The sequence below is a fragment of the Heterodontus francisci genome, chromosome 17 (assembly GCF_036365525.1).
Source record: "Heterodontus francisci isolate sHetFra1 chromosome 17, sHetFra1.hap1, whole genome shotgun sequence".
NCBI lineage: Eukaryota > Metazoa > Chordata > Chondrichthyes > Heterodontiformes > Heterodontidae > Heterodontus > Heterodontus francisci.
Window position 1 is genome coordinate 33,253,516 of NC_090387.1, and position 24,827 is coordinate 33,278,342.

The 24,827-nt window shown below is 44.8% G+C and overlaps 1 protein-coding gene across 7 annotated transcripts in view; it reads left to right on the forward strand.

The window, feature by feature from the left end:
* piezo1 (piezo type mechanosensitive ion channel component 1 (Er blood group)) overlaps nucleotides 1-24,827 on the forward strand; it is a 394,374-nt gene that overhangs the window by 139,859 nt on the left and 229,688 nt on the right. For all 7 annotated transcript variants that reach the window (XR_010976661.1, XM_068049232.1, XM_068049233.1 and 4 more), the window contains exon 3: nucleotides 24,120-24,239. Coding sequence is in view for 6 of the 7 variants with exons in the window: in XM_068049232.1 (XP_067905333.1) it covers nucleotides 24,120-24,239 (120 nt within the window). In the remaining variant the exon portion in view is untranslated. The remainder of the gene's footprint in view (nucleotides 1-24,119; nucleotides 24,240-24,827) is intronic.

A 24,827-nucleotide genomic window follows, 5' to 3' on the forward strand; every position in this document is an offset into this window, starting at 1 on the left:
CTCCCGGGTGCCAGGGTCAGGGGTGTCTCGGACCGAGTCTACAGGATTCTTAAGGGGGAGGGGGAGCAGCCAGAGGTCGTGGTACATATCGGTACCAATGACATAGCTAGGAAAAGGGATGAGGACCTGAAAAGCGAATATCCCCCTGTTAGTTAGTTTGGAAGCTGAAAGGCAGGACGAGCAGAGTAGTATTCTCAGGATTGTTACCGGTGACGCGTGCGAGTGAGGCTAGAAACAGAGAGCAAGTGCAGCTGAACACGTGGCTACAGAACTGGTGTAGGAGGGAGGGCTTCAGATATGTGGATCATTGGGATACCTTCTGGGGAAGGTGGGACCTGTACAAGAAGGACGGGTTGCATCTGAACTGGAGGGGCACCAATATCCTGGGCGGGAGGTTTGCTGGAGCTCTTCGGGAGGGTTTAAACTAGTTTGGCAGGGGGATGGGAACCGGAGCCACGGATCAGTGGATGGGGTAGCTGTTGAACAGGCAGATACCGAGTGCAGAGAGTCTGTGAGGAAGGTTAGACAGTTGACAGGGCAAAGTTGCAGCCAGTATGATGGGTTGAAGTGTGTCTATTTCAACGCAAGAAGTGTTAGGAATAAGGGTGATGAACTTAGAGCATGGATCAGTACTTGGAGCTACGATGTTGTGGCCATTACGGAGACGTGGATATCAAAGGGGCAGGAATGGATGTTGGGTGTTCCGGGGTTTAGATGTTTCAAAAGGAATAGGGAGGGAGGTAAAAGAGGTGGGGGAGTGGCATTGCTAATCAGGGATAGTATCACAGCTGCAGAAAGGGAGGTCATCGAGGAAGGTTTGTCTACTGAGTCATTATGGGTGGAAGTCAGAAACAGGAAAGGAGCAGTCACTTTGTTGGGAGTTTTCTATAGACCCCCAAAAGCAACAGAGGCGGGTAGGATTAGGAAAATCCCAAGGCGTTCTACACTTATGTGAGGAACAAGAGGATCGCCAGAGTGAGGGTAGGGCCGATCAGGGATAGTGGAGGGAACTTGTGCCTGGAGTCGGGGGAGGTCCTAAATGAATACTTGGCTTCAGTATTCACTAGTGAGAGGAACCTGGTCGTTTGTGAGGACAGCGTGGAACAGGCTGATATGCTCGAACAGGTTGAGGTTAAGAGGGAGGATGTGCTGGAAATTTTGAATGATATGAGGACAGATAAGTCCCCGGGGCCAGACGGGATATACCCAAGGATATTACGGGAAGCGAGGGAAGAGATTGCTGCGCCTTTGGCGATGATCTTTGCGTCTTCACTGTCCACTGGAGTAGATTGGAGGGTGGCAAATGTTGTTCCCTTGTTCGAGAAAGGGAATAGGGATAACCCTGGGAATTATAGACCAGTCAGTCTTACGTTGGTAGTGGGCAAATTATTGGAGAGGATTCTGAGAGACAGGATTTATGATTTTTTGGAAAAGCATAGTTTGATTAGAGACAGTCAGCATGGCTTTGTGGGGGGCAGGTCATGCCTCACAAACCTTATTGAATTCTTTGAAGATGTGACAAAACATGTTGATGAAGGAAGAGCAGTGGATGTGGTATATATGGATTTTAGCAAGGCGTTTGATAAGGTTCCCCATGGTAGGCTCATTCAGAAAGTAAGGAGGCATGGGATACAGGGAAAGTTGGCTGTCTGGATACAGAATTGGCTGGCCCATAGAAGACAGAGGGTGGTAATAGATGGAAAGTATTCAGCCTGGAGCTCGGTGACCAGTGTTGTTCCGCAGGGATCTGTTCTGGGACCTCTGCTCTTTGTGATTTTTATAAATGACTTGGATGAGGAAGTGGAAGGCTGGATTAGCAAGTTTGCCGATGACACGAAGGTTGCTGGAGTTGTGGATAGTGTGGAAGGCTGTTGTAGGTTGCAACAGGACATTGACAGGATGCAGAGCTGGGCTGAGAAGTGGCAGATGGAGTTCAACCTGGAAAAGTGTGAAGTGATTCATTTTGGAAGGTCCAATTTGAATGCAGAATACAGGCTTAAAGACAGGATTCTTGGTAGTGTGGAGGAACAGAGGGATCTTGGGGTCCATGTCCATAGATCGCTCAAAGTTGCCACCCAAGTTGATAGGGTTGTTAAGAAGGCGTATGGTGTGTTGGCTTTCATTAACAGGGGGATTGAGTTTAAGAGCCGCGAGGTTATGCTGCAGCTCTATAAGGCCCTGGTTCGACCACACTTGGAATATTGTATTCAGTTCTGGTCGCCTCATTATAGGAAGGATGTGGAAGCTTTAGAGAGGGTGCAGAGGAGATTTACCAGGATGCTGCCTGGACTGGAGGGCATGTCCTACGAAGAAAGATTGAGGGAGCTAGGGCTTTTCTCATTGGAGCGAAGAAGGATGAGAGGTGACTTGATAGAGGGGTACAAGATGATGAGAGGCATAGATAGAGTGGATAGCCAGAGACTTTTTCCCAGGGTGGAAAGGGCTATCACCAGGGGGCATAATTTTAAGGTGATTGGAGGAAGATTTCGGGGAGATGTCAGAGGTAGGTTCTTTACACAGAGAGTGGTGGGTGCGTGGAATGCACTGCCAGCGGTGGTAGTAGAAGCAGATACATTAGGGACATTTAAGCGACTCTTGGATAGGTACATGGATGATAGTAGAATGAAGGGTAGGTAGTTACTTAGATCTTAGAGTAGGTTAAAGGTTCGGCACAACATCATGGGCCGAAGGGCCTGTACTGTGCTGTACTGTTCTATGTTCTATAATGTAGTGTTGACCACTGTAGTAGGTGAGGTGCGTCACAACAGCAAGATCCCCCTCCTACAGGGTGCTAGAATGATAATCAGTAAAGCTCGTAGTTTGGACTTCTTTCACTCCCAGTTAAAAGTTGGAATGGGTAATCATCCCCCTCCAATCCCAATGGTTTAATAGCCAAGGAAAGGAAATTGTGGATTGAGATTTGCAGTGCTGACATTTATGGCTCCTAGCCATGGTTTTAATCACTGCTTTGCAAAACTATTCATTGGTGCCTTCTCGAGGGGATAAGTCGAACAATCTGCTACTGACCAGCTTTGTAAGCATTACAATTGCTGCCTATTAATGTGAACATTCAGTCACTAAACAATATTTTCCTTTCTAATTTGTTTTATAAATTATGGCTGGACAATGCCGATGTAGAGATTCAAATTGCCACATTGTTGCATGTGTTGTAGAGATGAGAATTAGTTTAAAAGTATACTAACTGAACTAGTATTAGGAGATTTATAGTAATCAATTATTGACACCTAATCCAAACTTAATTTGTCATTATAAGTGTACTACAGATAAGATTATGTGTCAGAGCGTTATCTATATTGTTTGCACAGTGATGACAAGCTATCAGAAAAATTATTAATTTGACGAAACACTTAACCACAACTATGATTTTATTTTTATCTGTGTCCTTTATACTATTACAATTCTTCGCTGATGATGCTGCGTTAGTCGCTCACACGGAAACACAGTTGCAAAGACTTACGGACTGTCTCCACCAAGCATGTAACTTCTTGTTCTTGATTGTAAGCGTCAAGAAAACCATGGTCATGGGACAAGGTGATATGTTCACCCCTGATCACACTAAATAACACCCCACTGGAAGTTGTTCGCAAATTCTGCTAGCTTGGGTCCATGGTGACAGGCAATCTGTCCCTTGATGCAGAGCTTGATACACGCATAGGGAAAGCAGCTACCACCTTTGGCCAACTTGTGAAACGCACATGACATAACATCAAGCTGACCCTTTGGACCAAGCTGATGATTTATAAGGGCTGTGTTCTCAGCACCTTGCTGTATGGCTGTGAAACATGGGTGACTTACAGCTACCCAGGAAAGCAAGCTCAATAATTTCCATCTTTGCTGTCTGCGGTGCATTATGGGTATATCCTGGCAGGACAAAATCACAAATGTGGCAGTCCTCTCAAAGGCAGAGCTCCAGGTGTGTTGGCACCAATCAAACAGAGGCAGCTTTGGTGGATCGGACACCTCCTCAGGATGGAAGGCAGTCGCATACCCAAGGGCCTTCTGTATGGTGAGGTAGTCGGGGCCAGACGACCAGTGGGTGCCCAAAGCTCAGCTTCAAGGATGCTTGCAAGTGTGACATGAAAGCCCTAAATGTTGACTACCACACCTGGCAGTCACTAGCTGTCGAAAGAGGGAAGTGGCGACACATCCTGTGCACTAGTGTGCACTACCATGATGACCAGTTGTTATAGCAGCTTGGCAACAGGCACCAGTATCAAAAACAACAACTCACATCGTCACTTGCTAGCTTCACATGTGACTCTTGTGGCAGAACCTGCTTCTCAAGGATTGGCCTTCACAGCCATCAGCGAAGACGCACCAAGAGAAGATACCCCACCTAAATGGGATGTTTGCTGTGTGTCCATCATCTTTCGTAGATGGAAGGATGCCAACCAGTCCTTTTTCCAATGTCGATGAGTTGAACAAAAAGAATAGTAGCCCTAATTTTGTGATTGATATACAATAGGGGCACAGAGCTGATCGGCTTCTAGGTTTCCCTTTGAAAAGGAATTGAGCAATGAACAAAGGCCACCATGACATTGGTTGCAACCACATGGAACCCCCTGTGAGAGTTGTCCGAGAATGTGTTGCAGTGTACGTCGAACCACTTAGTAGCAATGTGTGATGGATTTTGTCAACTGTTGTGAACACTGGAGTACATGGTAACATCATAGCCATCTGCAGAGGGACAGTATCCAGACACAGTTTCTCTTTTGAACATTGTGTCTAGTGCTTCTTAGGGCCCAACTAACAAGACTCTATCAAGGATGAATTTGATAAGCGAAGGGTTTGGCTTGACAGAACTGGATGACAAATGACTCTTCAGCTTGTCAGAATGCCTAGCATCTTCAAGGCAGGAAAAGGGACAGATGGGACAGCTTTCTCTCAGGGTAACATAAGAAATAGGAGTAGATCAAACAGCCTGTCGAGTCTGCTCCGCCACTCAATACAATCATGGCTGATCTTCGGCTTCAACTCCACTTTCCCGCCCACTCCCTATATCCCTTGATTTCCTAAGAGACCAAAGTCTGTCTATTTCAGCCTTAAATATATTCAATGATGGAGCATCCACAACCCTTTGGGGTGGAGAATTTCAAAGATTCACAACCCTTCGAGTGAAGAAATGTCCACTCATCTCAGTCCTAAATGATTGTCCCCTTATCCTGAGATTGTGCCCCCGTATTCCAGATTCCCGTACCAGGAGAAACAGCCTCAGTGTCTACCCTGTCAAGCATCTTGTATGTTTCAATGAGGTCACCTCTCATTCTTCTGAACTGCAGAGAATATAGGCCCAATTTACTCAGAATCCCATCATAGGACAACTCTCTCATCCCAGGGACCAATCCAGTGAACCTTCACTGTACTGCCTCCAAGGAAAATATATCCTTCTTTAAATGTGGAGACCAAAACTGCACACAGTACTCCAGATGTGTTCTCACCAAAGCCCTGTACAATGGTAGTAAGACTTCTTTATTCTTGCACTCCAATCCCCTTGCAAATAAAGGCCACCATGCCATTTGCCATCCTAATTGCTTGCTGTACCTGCATGCTAACTTTGTGTTCCTTGTATGAGTACACCCAAGTTCCTCTCAACATCAACATTTACAAGTTTCTATTCTTATGACCAAAATGAATAACCTCACACTTCCCCACAATGCACTCCATCTGCCACCTTGTTCTCCACTCATCTTAATCTGTCCCTTTGCAGCCTCCTTGTGTCCTTCTCACAGTTTACATTCCCACGTAGCTTTGTATTGTCACCAAACTTAGATACAGTCAGGTCACGGACCTGAAATAGTAACTCCATTTGTGTTGGTCGATGTTGCCAGCTGTATTCTATCTCCACCTCAGTAAAGTCTTCAATTTCCAGTAGTAGCTGAGCTACCCATTAACAAAGCTTGCCTGTTGATGGAAAATTTTGTTTGTTTTTATATTTTATTGAGTTGTTCCATTTTTAGGCCCTAACATTTTTGGACAAAAGAAATGCAGGAAACCTGCTTCAAGTCCCTTTACTATTGCTGCTTTGTAACTAGTTGCCAAGAATGTTTGAGATTGGTCCAGGTTAATGTAACTCAGATATCGATTTTTCACCTGTCCAATTTCAAGCAAATTGCCCTTCTTTCACTTCTTAACCAGTGAGACCTGCATCATGTATAGCTTATAATTATGTATTTATTTAAAATGCAATGTTAAAGGAATGGCATGAAATCCAGAGCCAAATGCGATCCATATCATGTTATATGGGTCTTATGACTGTCGAAGGAACTTTGAACATATTGGGTTGATTTTAACTTCTGGCCGCAAGCGGAAAGGAGGGGACAGCAATCCCTTGTGGACGTCTTCATCAGAGGTCTGGCTGACAGTAACAGAAAAGAAACCGATGGAAAGAAGGAAAATACTTGCATTTCTATAGTGCCTTTCACAATCTCAGGACATCCCAAAGCCCTTGAGAGCATATGAATCATGTTTGAAGTGTGGCCACCATTACAATGTGAGAAACATGGCAGTCAATTTGTGCACAGCGTGATCTAACAAACAACAATGAAATAAATCACCATATATATGTTCATGTGGTGGTTGAGTGATAAATTTTGACTCGGACACCAGAAGAACTCTCCTACTCCTCTGGGAATAGGATTCATTTATGCCCACCTGATAGGGGCTTCAGTTTAATGTTGCATCTCAAAGACAGCCCCTCTGATACGCCAGCACTCCCTCAGTAATAGAAAAAAACTAAAATATTAATCTGGAAAGCTTGGCCTTTCCTGTGTTATGGTAGTGGCAGGGGAATGAGGTATTAGAGGGTTGCCAGTTCTTGCAGAATCATACCCCCAGAATAAGCCACACCAGTCATTGAAGGAATGGAAAAAAAATTGAGATGGGGTGCAAAGCATGTTGTTGGATTAATTACATTCTCTTCATTGGCATTGGTAATAACACTCTTATTTATACAATAAAATTTTCAAATTTATTTTGATTTTACTTACTTACCTCCTTCCATCTTTTTAAGCCAATGTTCTTCTTTCCTGAAAGCATTTACTCTCTGAGTATGGATCCACAGAGACCAATTAACCTCTGAGTCTTGTGTAAGTGATGTAAGAGATTGCTTCTGTGGGAGTCCAGACAGTGAGTGTTGACAGGTTATATTTATGAATGGGAGCAGCAGCAGTGATGAACCTGATCCAGTCAACAAGCCTCCAGGGTTAATGAATAATGATCAGATGTGGACGTCCTGCTTAATTTGTTTTCCTCCTCTTCCTCCTAACTTGCATGTGAAGGCCAATTTCAGTGCGTCTATTGTCACCCCAGCTGAGATTAGCTAGGTCAGCCCAGTTGACAATTAAGCCAGGGCGCTTTCTGGTCAGTGTGCCTCAGCCACTCTCTTCCTTAATCAACATTGGAGGATGCCACAGTTTTTGAGGTATCACATTTGATGACTTTCAGATTTGTGGCATGAGTTGCCAGCTGAGATCAGAAATCTATTAAAGATCCTTTTATATCATTGCTGCAGATTTAAAGAAAAACGGGACTTGAATTGATTTTGTGCATTATCACAATCTCTGGACAATCCAAAACACTTTGCATAGACTGAATTAGTTTGATGTGTGGTGACTGCTACTTTGTAGGAAAACACAGTAAGGCATTTACAAACCGCAGTGTCATGCATTCATCAATGAGATGACTGACTGCCTAATCTGAGTTGTTGGTTATGGGAGGAATGTTAGCCAGGAAACTGAGGAACTCCCCTGTCTTTGAGTAGTTATGGGATATTAGAATCACCGCACAGAAAGATACTTGCTAGCTCTTCAGCTGGAGCTGTCTGCTCTAATCTCTCTTCCCTGCTTTTTCCCCATTGCCATTTATATTCTTCCTTATCGTTGTGACTTATCCAATTTATTTTTAAATGGAAATTTGAGGCGCTTGCTTCACACTGCCAGATAACTAGATCAGGATTGACTGGGTACTCATCCTGAGTGATAGTATCCTTGGTGGCATCTTGGGGACAGCATCTCCGCTTGTCCTATACAAATCCATTGTCATGGTGGGGGGGGAGTCGGGTAGGGGGTGCATGGGTCATGCTTGTGCTAAGGTCTGAAGGCATTCACTGGCACCTGACTTTGGGTCATCGAAGGTCAGACCAAGTGTACCTTCTCACCACTGGCTGTTGTGCACATTTGGACCCCATGATTTAGGACCTTTTTTAAAAAAAACTTTTAAGTGACGCCATGCCCCCGCTTATAAAGAGGGCTGTGGGAGTCCTTATCACATGTATCTGGTGAAGAGGGGGTTACTCGGCAACTTCCTTTGGCCCAACGAGCTTTGACTGGACTTTACTGCTGACCCAAAATGATGAGTGCCCTTAGATTTGTTCCTAGTGCTGCAGGTATATGACCATGACAGAATTTGAATAATATCCATTTACTTCTCTTTTAACCATCTCGCAGTCCATGCAGCAATTATCCGTTTAACGCCTTCATTCTTAAGTCTCTTATGTGGCCTGTTATCCAGACATCTTCTGAAAATCCATATGCACGCCCATCATATTTCCTTTCTCATACATTCTCTGATTTCCTCAAATAAATTAGTCAAGCATAGTCTGCCCCTTATAAATCCATGCTTGTTGTTCCTGAATACATCCATACCTTTATGAGTGTGCACTAATTCCACCTCATATTATGCACTTTTGAAAGGCTCTGAGCCTTGCTAGGAATGTGAAATGGTCATAAAATCAGGCTGGCAGTCTCATGTCTGAGCTGCGACATGCTGCATTTTGCAGGGAAGAAATTTGGACCTTTGATAGAAGCTGTGAAGCCGGTGAATGGAAGCCTCACCAGAGTTATGAGGTTCATGTAACACAGGGGTAGACTTTGACCTTTGGGTGACAGCGAGCACGCTGATCAGCCGCCTATTCTAGTGGCGAAGTGGCTGTAGTAATTTTAAGGTCCTGGACTCATTTGCATGTTCACCTTGGTGGTTTCAGCACAGGAAAATGGGTGGGTGCTTTGGACACCTGGTGCGAGGCTCCCTTTAAAATGGCACCAGCTGCATTATTGAGTTTTTCGAGAAGGTGACCAAACAGGTGGATGAGGGTAAAGCAGTGGATGTGGTGTATATGGATTTCCGTAAGGCGTTTGATAAGGTTCCCCACGGTAGGCTATTGCAGAAAATACGGAAGTATGGGGTTGAAGGTGATTTAGAGCTTTGGATCAGAAATTGGCTAGCTGAAAGAAGACAGAGGGTGGTGGTTGATGGCAAATGTTCATCCTGGAGTTTAGTTACTAGTGGTGTACTGCAAGGATCTGTTTTGGGGCCACTGCTGTTTGTCATTTTTATAAATGACCTGGAAGAGGGTGTAGAAGGGTGGGTTAGTAAATTTGCGGATGACACTAAGGTCGGTGGAGTTGTGGATAGTGCCGAAGGATGTTGTAGGGTACAGAGGGACATAGATAGGCTGCAGAGCTGGGCTGAGAGATGGCAAATGGAGTTTAATGCGGAAAAGTGTGAGGTGATTCACTTTGGAAGGAGTAACAGGAATGCAGAATACTGGGCTAATGGGAAGATTCTTGGTAGTGTAGATGAACAGAGAGATCTTGGTGTCCAGGTACATAACCTGGGTAGCAACCTTCAGGGATTTAATAGGGCTGTTAAGAAGGCATATGGTGCGTTAGCTTTTATTAGTAGGGGGATCGAGTTTCGGAGCCACAAGGTCATGCTGCAGCTGTACAAAACTCTGGTGCGGCCGCACCTGGAGTATTGCGTGCAGTTCTGGTCACCGCATTATAGGAAGGATGTGGAAGCTTTGGAAAGGATGCAGAGGAGATTTACTAGGATGTTGCCTGGTATGGAGGGGAGGTCTTACAAGGAAAGGCTGAGGGACTTGAGGTTGTTTTCGTTAGAGAGAAGGAGGAGGAGAGGTGACTTAATAGAGACATATAAGATAATCAGAGGGTTAGATAGGATGGATAGTGAGAGTCTTTTTCCTCGGATGGTGATGGCAAACACGAGGGGACATAGCTTTAAGTTGAGGGGTGATAGATATAGGACAGATGTTAGAGGTAGTTTCTTTACTCAGAGAGTAGTAGGGGCGTGGAACGCCCTGCCTGCAACAGTAGTAGACTCGCCAACTTTAAGGGCATTTAAGTGGTCATTGGATAGACATATGGATGAAAATGGAATAGTGTAGGTCAGATGGTTTCACAGGTCGGCGCAACATCGAGGGCCGAACGGCCTGTACTGCGCTGTAATGTTCTAAAAAAAATTACTGATATTGCTGAGGCAGTAAGACTACCACCCACATTTTGAGGCCGTCAATGCCAGGTGAAGCAATTAAAAATAAACCCAATGGTGACTCACTGGATTTCATATGATTTTTAAGAGTTCTTCCATTGCTTAGCGGCGCAGTGGTTAGCACCGCAGCCTCACAGCTCCAGGGACCCGGGTTCAATTCTGGGTACTGCCTGTGTGGAGTTTGCAAGTTCTCCCTGTGTCTGCGTGGGTTTCCTCCGGGTGCTCCGGTTTCCCCCCACATGCCAAAGACTTGCAGGTTGATAGGTGAATTGGCTGTTATAAATTGACCCTAGTGTAGGTAGATGGTAGGGCATATTGGATTACTGTAGGGTTAGTATAAATGGGTGGTTGTTGATTGGCACAGACTCGGTGGGCCAAAGAGCCTGTTTCAGTGCTGTATCTCTAAATAAAAATAAATAAAATAAAATAAATTAGTCAGGCATTTTTAAAAGGGTGTATCAAAGATCCTTTCCCCTAATCTACATGGATTTTTAAAATGAGTTAACGATTATGGAACTTGATTGCAAACTTCCATTTTTTTTTGTTCAGCATTAGCTGCTACTTTGGTGAGATCTATGAAACCAACATAGAGGGGCATCTGTTGTTTGCGGCATTTCTCCTGTAGCTGGCGAAGGAACACGTGTTCGGTGTTGGGGATGCTACCAATGATATTATGGAGTTCCCCATGGAACTGGTCTTCTACTTCAGGTGGGGAGTAGAGTGTTGGTGCATAGATGCTGAGTAGGTGTACTGGACCAGAGGCGATGAGCAATCGGATGGACAGTATGTGTTCCGAGCCATTTGAAGGTGGCTCTATCATGCTGAGCAAAGAGTTTCTGATGGCGAAGCCCACTCCATGCTGTCTTGGTTGTTCAGGAGCCATCCCTGCCAGTAGAAGGTGTAGTCTTGCTCTCTTTGAGATCCGCTCGCAGGGAGGCGTGTCTCCTGAAATGTTGCAATGTCCACATTGAGTCTACTGAGTTCATTGTTAATGATGGCAGTCTTCCGAGAATCGTTAATTTGTGAAAGGTCTTCCGACAGGCCAGGACACACAGTTCTCACGTTGCAGCTTGTAAAACGAAGGGCTGGTACCTTCTTTCCTTTTTTTGTCACTTTCATAGATCTCACCAAAGCCTTTGACCTCGTCAGCAGACGTGGTCTCTTCAGACTACAAGCAAAGATCGGATGTCCACCAAAGCAACGAAGTATCATCACCTCATTCCATGACCATATGAATGGCACAATTCAGCATAGTGGTGCCTCATCAGACCCATTTCCTCTCCTGAGTGGCGTGAAACGGGGCTGTGTTCTCGCACCTACACTGTTTGGGATCATCATCTCCCTGCTGCTCTCACATGCGTTCAAGTCTTCAGAAGAAGGACTTTTCCTCCACACAAGATCAGATGGCAGGTTGTTCAACCTGGCTTTGGGGATGGCTGGGGATTGGGGGTGCAACCCCCTTGTTAAAAGGCACTTTGTGCCTGAATGAGGGAGCTGGCATCAGGAAGGGGAGGCCCACTGAGAGCCATGCCCTGCCCTTGCTGCTGACTCCCCACCCTGTGAAACCCCTCCCACCCTGACTTACCTGTGGCCTGAGTCCAGGGCCTTGGGTGAGTCCAGTACCGGCAGCAGCCACCGCCTCTATGGTGGCACTGCTCAGGTAAAGAGCTGCCAGCTTCCAATTGGGCGACAGCTCTCAACAGTCGGGACTTCTGTTGCTGGGGTCTTTGATCCCGGGGAAAGCCCACTGCTGACCATGTATGTGCCTCATTAGCACTTGATCTAGTAGGCCTTCCCCAGAGGAGGCGACGCGGGGCTGTTGCCTGCGCCTTTGCTGGTGGACAAGACCCCCGTTGCCTGGATAAAAACCGGGCCCATGATTTCACTAAGTGTGAAGCCCAGCAACATGGATCTTTTGGAGTAAAGCCCAAAACTGCCGGTGAGAGACTTCTGTCAATTGAAGCCTATAGCCTCCGTAAATCACTGCCACAGTGCTCAAGAGAGAAACTCTGCGTGTTTCAGTCTCTCTACCCTCCCTGCAGCTCACCAGGAAGTTGCCACATACTCCAAGGCATACCATATTTGTGAAAATCTATGATACATTGCTGCAGGCGTATATTCCCTGACACCATTGCAGGGTGTTTAACATGCTCTTAAAAGTTGGCATGAGATCTTTTTTTCTTACTTTTCTGAAGGCAGGTCCAGTAGGGTCCTAATCCCAATATGGCAGAAGTATAGCTCAAGCAGAAGCCTTAACAGTTACTTGCTGTTGCTTTGGCTGCCACTTCCAATTGCTCCTCGTCATCAGGCACAATGTGTGATCGTAACTTGTTGTGATGTGTGTGGTTCTTGGCCAGTCAACCAATCACTTGGACTGCCTCCGTCAGTGCTTTTGTGAGTGCAGTGTAAAGCTGCATGTTTTTTGCTTCTGGTGGCAATGCATACCTTTTGGCATTTAGATGTGACAATGAAAGCTCTATGACTAAGCAATTTTACTGTCCCACCTAAAGTGTATCTTTCCAGAAATAAAAAATGCGTGTATAAAACAAAAAGAAAGGCCTTCTTCTAAGGGCACTGCAATTCACATGTTAAGTATCTGACGTGTGTGCGGTGCCCCAATAAAAATGTGCACAAAGGTGGGTCCATTAAACGTTAGCCTTCCATGTGATGCCGGAGAACCTCCCTTTGCACCCAGGTACAAAAAAGCCGAGATGACTATATTTACTTCATCAGCTGCTTTTGTCCATGCAAGTTGCACCTCAGTTCTAACAGGGTGGTGGCCTTCTGCTTAAGAAGGCTGTTATCCTTTGTCGCATCTCCTGCAAGACCTCCAATTCGATGCAAGGTAAAAAGAGGTATCTTTCACTGCATTTCTCCTTGTGTCCTCTTTTTGCAGAGAGTTTTTTTTGTGTGTACCAAAAATCAGCCAACCTTTTACTGGCAGGTAACATCCTTTAAGAACTGCTACCTGGCTGGCTTTCCTAACCCTTAGCCAATTGTGGTCCTGTCTAGGTTCACTGCATGTCATATTCCTACACAGGAGGTCTATTCAAAAAAGAGGAAGGGTGACTAGCCTTACAGAATTTGAGCTGTCCAGGTGCCATGGGTAAGGGCCATCCTAATTAGGTGTTCAGATGATGGGCAAAATTATTTTTTCCATTTCAAAGAAGAAGTCTCATTTTGATGCAGAAATATTGCTGCTATTGTCAAATGTTACACAGCCACTGGATGCCTAAAAAGAGCAAGTGACTATTATTAAGATGAAAGAAAATGCTTGCGTATGTTTCATATGGACTTGTGTCAGAACACCACAGGTAATAAATGTTGAGAAGTTCCAAGAGTTTTGTAGCCTCGGGTAATAGGCCGTACAGATGTTTGGAAAGCTGTTTGGAAACATTTTGCGTGTGTTAAATTGTGGAAACTATAAGCACAGATGCATGCTTTACAGATGTTTGTTGTGGCTGCTCAGATTGCTGCATTTTTAAATAATTATCTGGTGAAGATTTATTTCCAAAAGAAAGGAAGTCTGAAATAGAAGCAACACCTGGGGCAGGATTTTATCCAGCCCTTGAAGATGGGCTGGGAGGCGGGGAGTGGGCACACGAAATGGTGTGGGGTGGCGTGCCTGACATCCTGCCTTGTGCCATTTTATTTGATGGGCATCATGATGGACGGGAAGTCCTTAAGTGACCCATTAAGGGCTACTAAAGGGCTGCCTTCCGCCTCCACTGGCATTTACCCTCCGTCACAGGGACCCACCGCCACGTGGAGACACTGCCAGGTGAGCCCTGGCGGCTTCCTAGCGAGCTTGCAGGAGTTGGGGGGGGGGGCGGGTTCCCTCTGGGGGCAATCCCTGGCCCATAGAGGGCCCATCCCCCGCAGCAGCGATGGCTGCCCTTGCGTCAGGACACCCCCCTGCCCCCACCTCACCCCTTTGCCTGGGCCTGTCTGTCTGGCCCCGCTGACCCCAACCCCACTACCTTGGTCCCAGGGTCATCTCCACGTTCGCTGCTTCAGGCCTTCTGCAGTACCGGCAGTGGCCACCACTCTGGCAACTTTTGGGGTGGGGTCTTGTCCCTTAAAGGGATGGTGTTCCCATTGGCAGGCAGTTAACTGCCTGCCCACTGTTGAATTCGTCTGGGGGTCCAATTGAGGGCCGAGGTGGGGTTGCACTCCCAGCCTTCCGTCCCGTTGCTACTATAGAATCTTCATGAGGCTAGTTGAACAACTTGGAAATTGGAATACATTTAAGTTGAAAGAAAATGGGATAAGTGATTAGGGTCATATTCATGATCACAAGGACAATGCACATTCTGAAGATTTTCACACAGTAAAAGTCCTCTGTTCTACATTAGCTGCTGTAAAGCTCAGAAAGTTGTTCCAAGAGTTGAATTTTCCACTTGGAGTTGGTTGCAAGCTCTAATGTCGGAACCGTTACATAGAATTCAGCTTGGTGGGGGGAGTTGTTTACTTTCCATGGCTTTGACAACCTTGTAGACAACAACTGATAAAAAATGATTTCGGGTAGAGCAATTTCTTTGCTGAAATATGTAAAACTGTTGCTCGGTGCAGTAATAAAAATAGGAAATCGTACTCACCTGAGCGAAATATTTTCAATTTTGTGTTTCCCAGAGCATTTTAAATAGACTTTTTTTCCTGCTGCTCCAAGGAGACATTAAAAATTGTGCCGTGAGAACACTTTAGAAACCAGAGCAGGTTTCCAAACAGAGAAGCCCATTGTAAATGTTAATCATGGTGGTCTGAACTTGTGTGTACTCTGTTGGACAAATATGGACTATCAGAGGCGAAGCTTGAGAGAACTGGAGATGGTACCAAGCAAATGCCAGTAGCTGCTACTTCAATCATTTAATAACAGCCAGTAGAATGATCACAGGATTTGTTGGGCCTTTTAATTTAGCCTTCCATATTCAGAAAAGCATTGAAGTCTGTTATGAAGGAAGCAGTTGAGTAAATGCAATAATGTAAGCCAACCTGTCTGTCTTGACTTCAACCCCTTCTTTAACCTCATTCTCCACAGGGTACCCCCGCTGTACCATTATGAACATTTACACCCACTCCTGTAGCCGCTTATGTTAGATTGTAGAAAGTATTTTTGTACTGTGGAGCTTGACTCATGGGAACTAGGTAAGCACGATCTCAAACCTATTTCGTTTAGTACCATTATAGATAACTTAATGAGGAGGCTTGTTTAGTTTAGTTTAGAGATACAGCACTGAAACAGGCCCTTCAGCCCACCGAGTCTGTGCCGACCATCATCCACCCATTTATACTAATCCTACACTAATTCCATATCCCTACCACCTACCTATACTAAGGTAAATTGGCCATTATAAAGTTCCCAATCAACCTGCAAGTCTTTGGCATGTGAGAGGAAACCGGAGCACCCGGAGGAAACCCACGCAGACACGGGGAGAACTTGCAAACTCCACACAGGCAGTACCCAGAATTGAACCCGGGTTGCTGGAGCTGTGAGGCTGCGGTGCTAACCACAGTGCCGCCCTTGTATCTCAGCAAATCTGCACTGCATTCAAAAACATGATAACGATAAAAGAATCATGTTCCAACTCACTTAAGTACTGATTTTGCCGATTTGAAATCTATCCATCTTGAATCCCTATTGGCGTTTGAAATTTGCTGAAGGCAGAGCAGGTTTAATTGCACCCACAAAATGTTATACTCTGCTTAATTATTAATGACCATTATATTACACACATTGATATGTGTTCCATAGCAAAAATTCCTGAAGGACTTGCTTGTTAGTGAGTTAATCCAGTACAGTACTTTCTACCTTTTTGACTTGTCCTACCTGGTAAATGAGTTGAAAAATGGCCCTGATGAATCACCCACTCCCTATGCTCTTATTGACTTTATAAGATTCTGAAGACTTAGATGTTTGGTAACATTTTTTTGGATGCTGTTTTTGCTCATTTGAAGTCAAAAGAATAGTCAATGTGGATGTAGAAGCAACAAATTATGCGGGATGAATTTACTGAAGTTCTTTGTAGTGATAACTTGTGAAAAAGTGATGGTAAATTTGTTAAGTGCTTTGATAAGTGGGTCAGCTAAAGAAAGCGGAAGTTGCTAATAAATGGAAAATGCTCTGGCTGAGAGACAGCAGGGTTAATTTGGACTTTGGGTGATGGTGTGAAAAGGGTGATATTGATTTAGCTGCCTGTTGTACTTCCCTTGTGATTTACAATTCTATGCTCTGTGGCATTGTGTGCAAGCTCTCTGACAGGCTGGCCAGTGTACCAAGCATTTCTCTGTATATGTCCATGAGCCATTAGCGTGTAAAATTAAAGCGCATGGGATTGGGGGTAGTGTATTGCGATGGATAGAAAATTGGTTGGCGGACAGGAAACAAAGAGTCGGGATAAATGGGTCTTTTTCCGAATGGCAGGCAGTGACTAGTGGGGTACCGCAGGGATCGGTGCTAGGACCCCAGCTATTCACAATATACAATAATGATTTAGATGAGGGAACTAAATGTAATATTTCCAAATTTACAGATGACACAAAATTGGGTGGGAGGGTGAGTTGTGAGGAGGATGCAGAGAGGCTTCAGGGTGACTTGGACACGTTGAGTGAGTGGGCTAATGCATGGCCGATGCAGTATAATGTGGATAAATGTGAGGTTATCCACTTTGGCAGCAAAAACAGGATGGTAGATTATTATCTGAATGGCTATAAACTGAGAGGGGAATATGCAGCAAGACCTGGGTGTTCTCGTATACCAGTCGCTGAAGGTAAGCATGCAGGTGCAACAGGCGATAAAAAAGGCAAATGGTATGTTGGCCTTCATAGCGAGAGGATTCGAGTACAGGAGCAGGGATGTCTTGCTGCAATTATACAGGGCCTTGGTGAGGCCACACCTGGAATATTGTGTGCAGTTTTGGTCTCCTTATCTGAGGAAGGATGTTCTTGCTATAGAGGGAGTGCAGCGAAGGTTTATCAGACTGATTCCTGGGATGGCGGGACTGATGTATGAGGGGAGATTGAGTTGGTTAGGATTATATTCGCTGGAGTTCAGAAGAGTGAGGGGGGATCTCATAAAAACAAATAAAATTTTAACAGGACTCGACAGGGTAGATGCAGGAAGCATGTTCCCGATGGTGGGGGAGTCCAGAACCAGGGGTCATAGTCTAAGGATACGGGGTAAACCTTTCAGAACTGAGATGAGGAGACATTTCTTCACCCAGAGAGTGGTGAGCCTGTGGAATTCGCTACCACAGAAAGCAGTTGAGGCCAAAACATCGTATGTTTTCAAGAAGGAGTTAGATATAGCTCTTGGGTCTAAAGGGAACAAAGGGTATGGGGTGAAAGTGGAAACAGGCTACTGAGTTGGATGATCAGCCATGATCATAACGAATGGTGGAGCAGGCTCGAAGGGCCGAATGGCCTACTCCTCTGGTGAGAACAAAGAATTGAGATTGCTCCTGATGTTTATACTGCTAAATATGGTGCCCTTATCTTGAAGGCAGACTTGTAGATTCAGTTTTTCATGTGTTTGTGAATTAAGCAAGTGAGAAATAAGATGATTTTAGTGACCAGGCATGGCAAGTCAACGAATATATTTTGGGATTGGGGCCAGCTGCATGGATTTGCTCAGTGGCATTAGCATGTCCCAAAGCCACTATAAAATTAGCTTTCGTCACATAAATGCTGGGAGCTGGCTGGTCTCTTGGAATCCAAATTAAAACAAGCTGTACATTTAATTGTGTCTTTTTTGCTTTGCATGAAGTAAAATGCATTTCACCCAAAACTACTCTCTCATAGGAGTGCTGCAACAAAAAGACAGAGGAAACTCTTTTCTCCCATTAATGTAAGCTAAATTGAAACCTCAGTCCAAGAAGAGGTGATGACAAATGTCTAATCCATTGTACCAGCAGGACTGCTGTGATTCAAGGAGGTCACTCGTCACCACATTCTCAGGGCAACTAGATGTGGTCAATAAATGTGGCATTGCCCACATCCCAGGAACAAATTCCCTTTTTAAAAAAAAAACAAATCCTTCATCAATAGTGTAAAGAGCACAACAAGCATTTTTAAAATTTGTTTGTGGGATGTGGGCATCGCTGGCTAGGCCAGCATTTATTGCCCATCCCTAATTGCCCTTGAACTGAGTGGTTTGCTAGGTCATTTCAGAGGGCATTTAAGAGTTAACCACATTGCTGTGGGTCTGGAGTCACATGTAGGCCAGACTAGGTAAGCACAGCAGATTTCCTTCCCTAAAGGACATTAGTGAACCAGGTGGGTTTTTACAACAATTGACAATGATTTCATGGTCACCATTAGACTAGATTTTAATTCCAGATTTATTAATTGAATTCAAATTTCACCATCTGCTATGGTGGGATTCGAACCCAGGACCCTAGGGCATTAGCCTGGGCTCTGGATTACTAGATCAATGACATTACCACTACACCATCGCCTCCCCAACAAGCATTGTTACCCATTTGATATAATGTTCAGCAATAAACACCCATAGGCTTTTTCTGAATTTAGCATAACACATAGGATCCTGGCAATGGGTTCCTGGAAATGTACTTTGTACGGTATTTTTTTATGGAAAATTACAGAAATAAAATAAATTACCTTCTGTTATTGTACCTCTAAGTTGTATCCATTTTCAGATAAGTGCTCGCAGGTTTTGAAGGCAATGCGATTTAGAGCTGTTGACAATATTCAAGGATATTTTGCTCAAATTTTTGATTTATTTTTAGGGATGTGCAAGCATCATGAGCTTGTGTTCTTAGTTTAGATTTTCATCTTTGCCTGAGTTCGTGCTGGGAAGCTGCTTTGGCTGCATTTTTAAACCATAACTTGCATCCCCCTCTTCCATTTGTAGGCTTTTTTCCATCTTTAGGTTACCGGTAGAAGACACAATTGCTGAAAATATAGGCAGTTTTACTCAAAATTGTCAACGGTTGTGATGTTAGGTTCACAATTTGGGGTAAACTTCCACTGTGCAAAATTAGCAAATTAATGCACTAACTCCTCTCTGCTTTTTTAATAAAAATATTAACATATTTAAAATAAAGCTTAAAACTTTTGTTAAGATAGCAGTCAAAGGAATTTCAAGAGAACAAATTAATGGATGCTGCGCAAAAGAAGAATGATGACAAATTAGGATGGGTGACCAAAAGCTCGGTCAAATGAGTGGGCTTTGAGGAGGGCTTCAAGGGAGAAGCAGGAGGTGTAGGGGCTTAGAGAATAATTTCTAGAGTGTGGGGTTAAGGTAGTTGAAGACAATTGGGGGAGATGGAATGAAGAATGCACAAGAATCCAGAATCAGCTGACTGAAAGGTTTGCGTAAGGGTTGAAACACTGGAGGTGGTTACACACAGGGATATTTATGTACAAGAATGGGAATTTAAAATTTGAGGCATGAGGGACTGGAAGCCAGTATAGCTCAGTGAAGGTGGGTGGAGCAAGATAGGAAACCTGCAACAGATTTTTGAATGTGTTAAAGTTTGTGGAGGGTGGAGGATGGGAGGCTGACCAGAAAAGTATTGGAATGGCCAAACCTGGAGTGACAAAAGTATAGATGAGGGTTTCCGTAGCAGGTAGGTTAAGCAGGAGCGGATGTAGGAATAATACGGTGTTGGAAGGAGGCACTGTTTGTGATTTAGTGGATATGGGTTCAAAAGCTCAGTTTGAGTTTGAATAGGAAGCAAGGTTGTGAATTGTCTGGTTCAGTGGACAGGGATGGAGTCAGTAGCAAATGTATGGAATTTTAAACTGATGGCATCAGCCTTCCCAATATTTATCTGGAAGAAATTGTGGCCCATCCAAGCCTCGATGTCACACGAGTAGTCTGACGTTCAAGGTAAGTGGTGAAGAGGTAGAGTTGGGTGTCATCAGGATAAATGTGGAAGCAGAATGCACGTCTGCAGGTGATTTACTAAGGAGTAGTGTGCAGATGAGGATATATTCTTGGGGGACTGTGGAGGGAACAGTGTGGAGGCAGGAAAGGAAGTTGGTGCTGGCGATACTCTGGCTATGATTGGATTGGTAGGCGTGAAGTCAAGCAGGGGCAGTTCCACCAAGCTGGAGAACAGGGGAGAAACATTGGAGGACAGAAAAGGTAAGGGTGACTTTTTTTTTAAGATGGGTTTTGTTTTTGCAAGGAATTCAAATGGTGCTGGAACAGAGGGAACCATTTGCAATGTCAGCTCGCATAGTAGGCAGTAAGGTAAATTGGGTGGTCAGGAGTTGAGGGACCAAGAGGTGGATTTTATGGATCAACTTGGAGACAGTATGGGGGGAGATGGGAAAAAACCTAGAGAGAGACTGGGTTTGGGGCTAAGGTAGGAGGAAGCTGGCAGCGGGTGGAGTGCAAAAGAAGTTTGGCTTTGATGAGTTGAAGGGAGCAAACAGCAGAAGCAGCTGGATGGAATTTGCTATATCTTAGTAATAAAGAAATCCATGAACTGTTTGTACTTTCTAGACTGAGGTAATGGAGAAAAGATTATCTATTTTTCCAAGATTTAGAATAGAGGATGTTTTGGACAGAGGCCCAGTGGAGCTTGATGTGGTTCAACCAGATCTGATGATAGATGGCTAAGCCGTTGGATGGGTGTAGGGGGATATGGGTGATGAGAAATACAAGGACATGGTTGGAGATGTCCTTGCTTGTGATTGAGACTACAGGAATAAAGACATCACACCAAGGTTAAGTGGATGGCCGTGAAGATGGATAGGAGGAGGTTTAAAGAGGACAAGAGAGTGCAGATTCAAGTGCAGAGGCATGGGGAGTTAAGATGGAGAGTCAGATCACCTGGGATGAGCTGCTGAGTGCAGATGTTTAGAGAAGAAAGCAGCAAAGGAAAGATCATTCAGCAGTGCCAGAGCAGATTGGGAACCAGAAAAAGCAGTTTAGAGCTGTCCCAGCAGGGGAGCAGAAAACTAAACTGCAGAAGCAGGCCAGGGAGTGCATTTGAGGCACAGACGCAGTTGAAAGGGGATTTGAAAGTTGAAGTCACAGTGAGGCCCAGAAGAAGGCTGATTTCTGCTCAGGACCAAACACAACATCATAGTAAAGCTGAGAAGCCAGAAATGCACCTGTTTTATATTTTTGACATCCTTTTGCATTCTCCAATAATTTATTTATAATTTGAAAGTAGGTTAAGTAGTGTATTTTCATTGCTTGATTGCATCTGTACAGTTATCTAGGTCGCAGGGCTATGCGAAGACATTAAGCTAGTTTGGAGGCCACAGAGATGGGTTGCATCCTTCAGACAACAGGAAGTTGGGGGTAGACATAAGCACGGGACTGCAAACCTTCGGAAGTGGGATGTCTGAGAGCCCTATATGGGTTGTGAATGTAAAAGCTTGTAAATAAAGAGTTGTTTTTATGTGGGTCTGGTTGCTATAGAAATAGCACCACAGTATAAATGTTGAGGTTGATTTTAATCCCACCCACCTGGTGGAAATTGAGGGGTGTAGGCAGTTTAAAAACAAGCAGCAACTTACCTGCTTGGATCACAATCATCTCTGACTGTTATGATGTTAACCTGCAGAGTTTTCAGGCCCAGAGCAAGCGTGTGCCTGATGCATTTATGTGAATTTGTGTTCTATTATGGCAATAAGACCCCAATGCAATTTTAGCCAGGGCTGATTGGTGAAGCTGCTGTGAGTTTCCTGCTAACCAGAAGCAGATCTGCAACTAGTCTGAAGACAGAAGAGACTAGGGCAAAATCTTCCTTTCTGGGGCCTGGAGTGGTTCTCCAGTGGGCCGCACAAGGAAAGTTACATCTCCTGCCCCATATTCCCTCCAACATGGTTCTGCCAAAACCTACACCATACCATTTGGCCCAATCCTTGCCACCTGAGATCCGCTCTGCACCTTCCAAGCCCATTCCAGGTGGAAAGTGGACCAATGGCATTTTAAAAATTCTTTCATGGGATGTCAGCATCACTGGCTAAGACAGCATTTGTTGCCCATCCCTAACTGTCTTTGAGCAGGTGGTGGTGAGCTTCTTTCTTGAACTGCTGCAATCCTTGGGGTGTAGGTACAGTTAGGAAGGGAGTTCCAGGATTTTGACCCAGTGACAGTGAAGGAATGGCGATATAGTTCCAGGTCAGGATGGTGTGTGGCTTGGAGGGGAACTTTCAGATGGTGGTGTTCCCATGCATCTGTCGCCCTTGTCCTTCTATGTGGTATAGGTCGCCGGTTTGGAAGGTGCTGTCTAAGGAGCCTTGGTAGTTGCTGCAGTGCATCTTGTAGATGGTACACACTGTTGCCACTGTGCGTAAGTGGTGAAGGAAGTGAATGTTGAAGGTGGTGGACGGGCTGCTTTGACCTCGATGATGTCGAGCTTCTTGTGTTGTTGGAGCTGCACTCATCTATCCAAGTGGAGAGTATTCCATCACACTCCTGACTTGTTCCTTGTAGATGGTGGACAGGCTTTGGGGAGACAGGAGGTAAGTTACTCACCACAGAATTCCCAGCCTCTGACCCTGCTCATGTGGCTGGTCCAGTTCAGTTTCTGATCAATGATGACCCCCCAGAATGTTGATAGTGGGGGATTTAGTGATGGTAATGCCATTGAAAGTCAAGGGGAGATGGTTAGATTCTCTCTTGTTTGAAATGGTCATTGTCTGGTACTTGTGTGGCGCAAACGTTACTTGCCACTTATCAACCCAAGCCTGGATGTTGTTCAAGGGCTGTTTCAGTATCTGAAGTTACGAATGGAACCGAACATTGTGCAATCATCAGCGAGCATCCCCACTTCTGACCATACGATGGGGGGAAGGTCATTGGTGAAGCAGCTGAAACCGTTGGGCCTAGGACACTGCCCTGAGGAACTCCTACAGTGATGTCCTGGGACTGAGATGATTGACCTGCAACAACCACAACCATCTTCCTTTGCACTAGGTATGACTCCAACCAGTGGAGAGTTTTCCCCCTGATTCCATTGACTCCAGCTTTGCTAGGGCTCCTTGATGCCATACTCTGTCAAATGCTGCCTTGATATCAAAGGCAGTCACTCTCATCTCACCTCTTGAGTTCAGCTCTTTTGTCCATGTATTGACCAAGGCTGTAATGAGGTCTGGAGCTGTGTGGCCCTGGCAGAACCCAAACTGAACATCAGTGAGCAGGTTACTGCTGGAGTAAGTGGCACTTGATAGCACTGTCAAGGACCCCTTCCATCATTGTGCTGATGAGCGAGAGTAGACTGGTATTGCGGTAATTGGCCAGGTTGGATTTGTCCTGCTGTTTGTGGGCAGGACATCCCTGGGCAATTTTCCCCATTGCTGGGTGGATGCCAGTGTTGTAACAACATTTAGGACTGCTAGTTATAAAAATTCCATGGCCTTTTGCTGCCTTTCCCAGATGGGAAATCAACTTGGCAAAGCGAGTTCCTGCCGAAAGCCACTCAGAGTTAAAATTTCTCCCCTCCTATGGTATTTGCTCCAACACTAAGAGCTGCAGCTCGTAATGCACTCTTGTAAGTGATTATACATTATGAATGAAGAATGAAAGGTTCCTCTGGCTCAGTGGGATTTTCCAGTCAGTCGGTGCATCATACGCACCAGGTAAGCCCTGGGCTATTTGCCCACACTTCTAACATTAAATCGTGTATGACGTTTGGAACCTAAAGAAGACGCAAAACTACAAAGAAATGGATGAAATATTTAAAATGTGAAGTTACTGAATATAATTTAATTGTTTAAAAGTGTGATATGAAACATTAAGGTTCAGTTCTGCTGATTTATGGAGGTTGCTTCACAATGTACTTAATAGCCTTTCATTATCAGGTTGTAACTACATTTTCTTTCTCCAGGCCACACGGGTCGTTTAATTAAGGTGCTGCTGGGAACCAGCATTCTCTTTCTCTGCGCACACGGAGGTTTTCAGATCACTCTCTATGTTTTGGCAGATGAAGATTTGTTGGGGAATAACTGTAAGTACAAATGTTTATTCATTTTTTTTTCCCCCATCAGTAATAGACTGTGGTTTGGGTACTGATATATTGGTGCTTCCGCATAGCTCTTTTTTAAAGAAATGTTCTTCCTATGGACAGCCAGGCATGCATTTTAAAAATGTTTGGAGAATTTCCGGCTCTATTCTTCTGCTGTGATGGCTATGTGCCGGCGCAGACACGATGGGCCGAATGGCCTCCTTCTGTGCTGTAACTTTTCTATGGTTCTATGAAAACACCAACTGGCCGTCTTTTCAATGTATGAAAAAAGAAGTGATCGTTTGGCCTGTAATTTTTAAAAATAGCTCCATCTTCAGTTGATGCTGACTCCATCTGGAGTACAGTCTTCGTCTTTACTCTCCAGTATCTTGCCCATGTAACCATTCTTCATGTGTGAGCAAAGACAGTAATTGTTGGAATGCCTTTCACTAAGGAGGACTTTGCAGTCGAGCCACAGTGACCAGAATCATGAACCCAGGTAACCTCTCTCCCCCTTGTCTAGCCTAAGAATGCTATGGCTGGTTGTATCAGCCTGGTTCATGCCCAGGCTGAGGACCAGGTAACTTCATG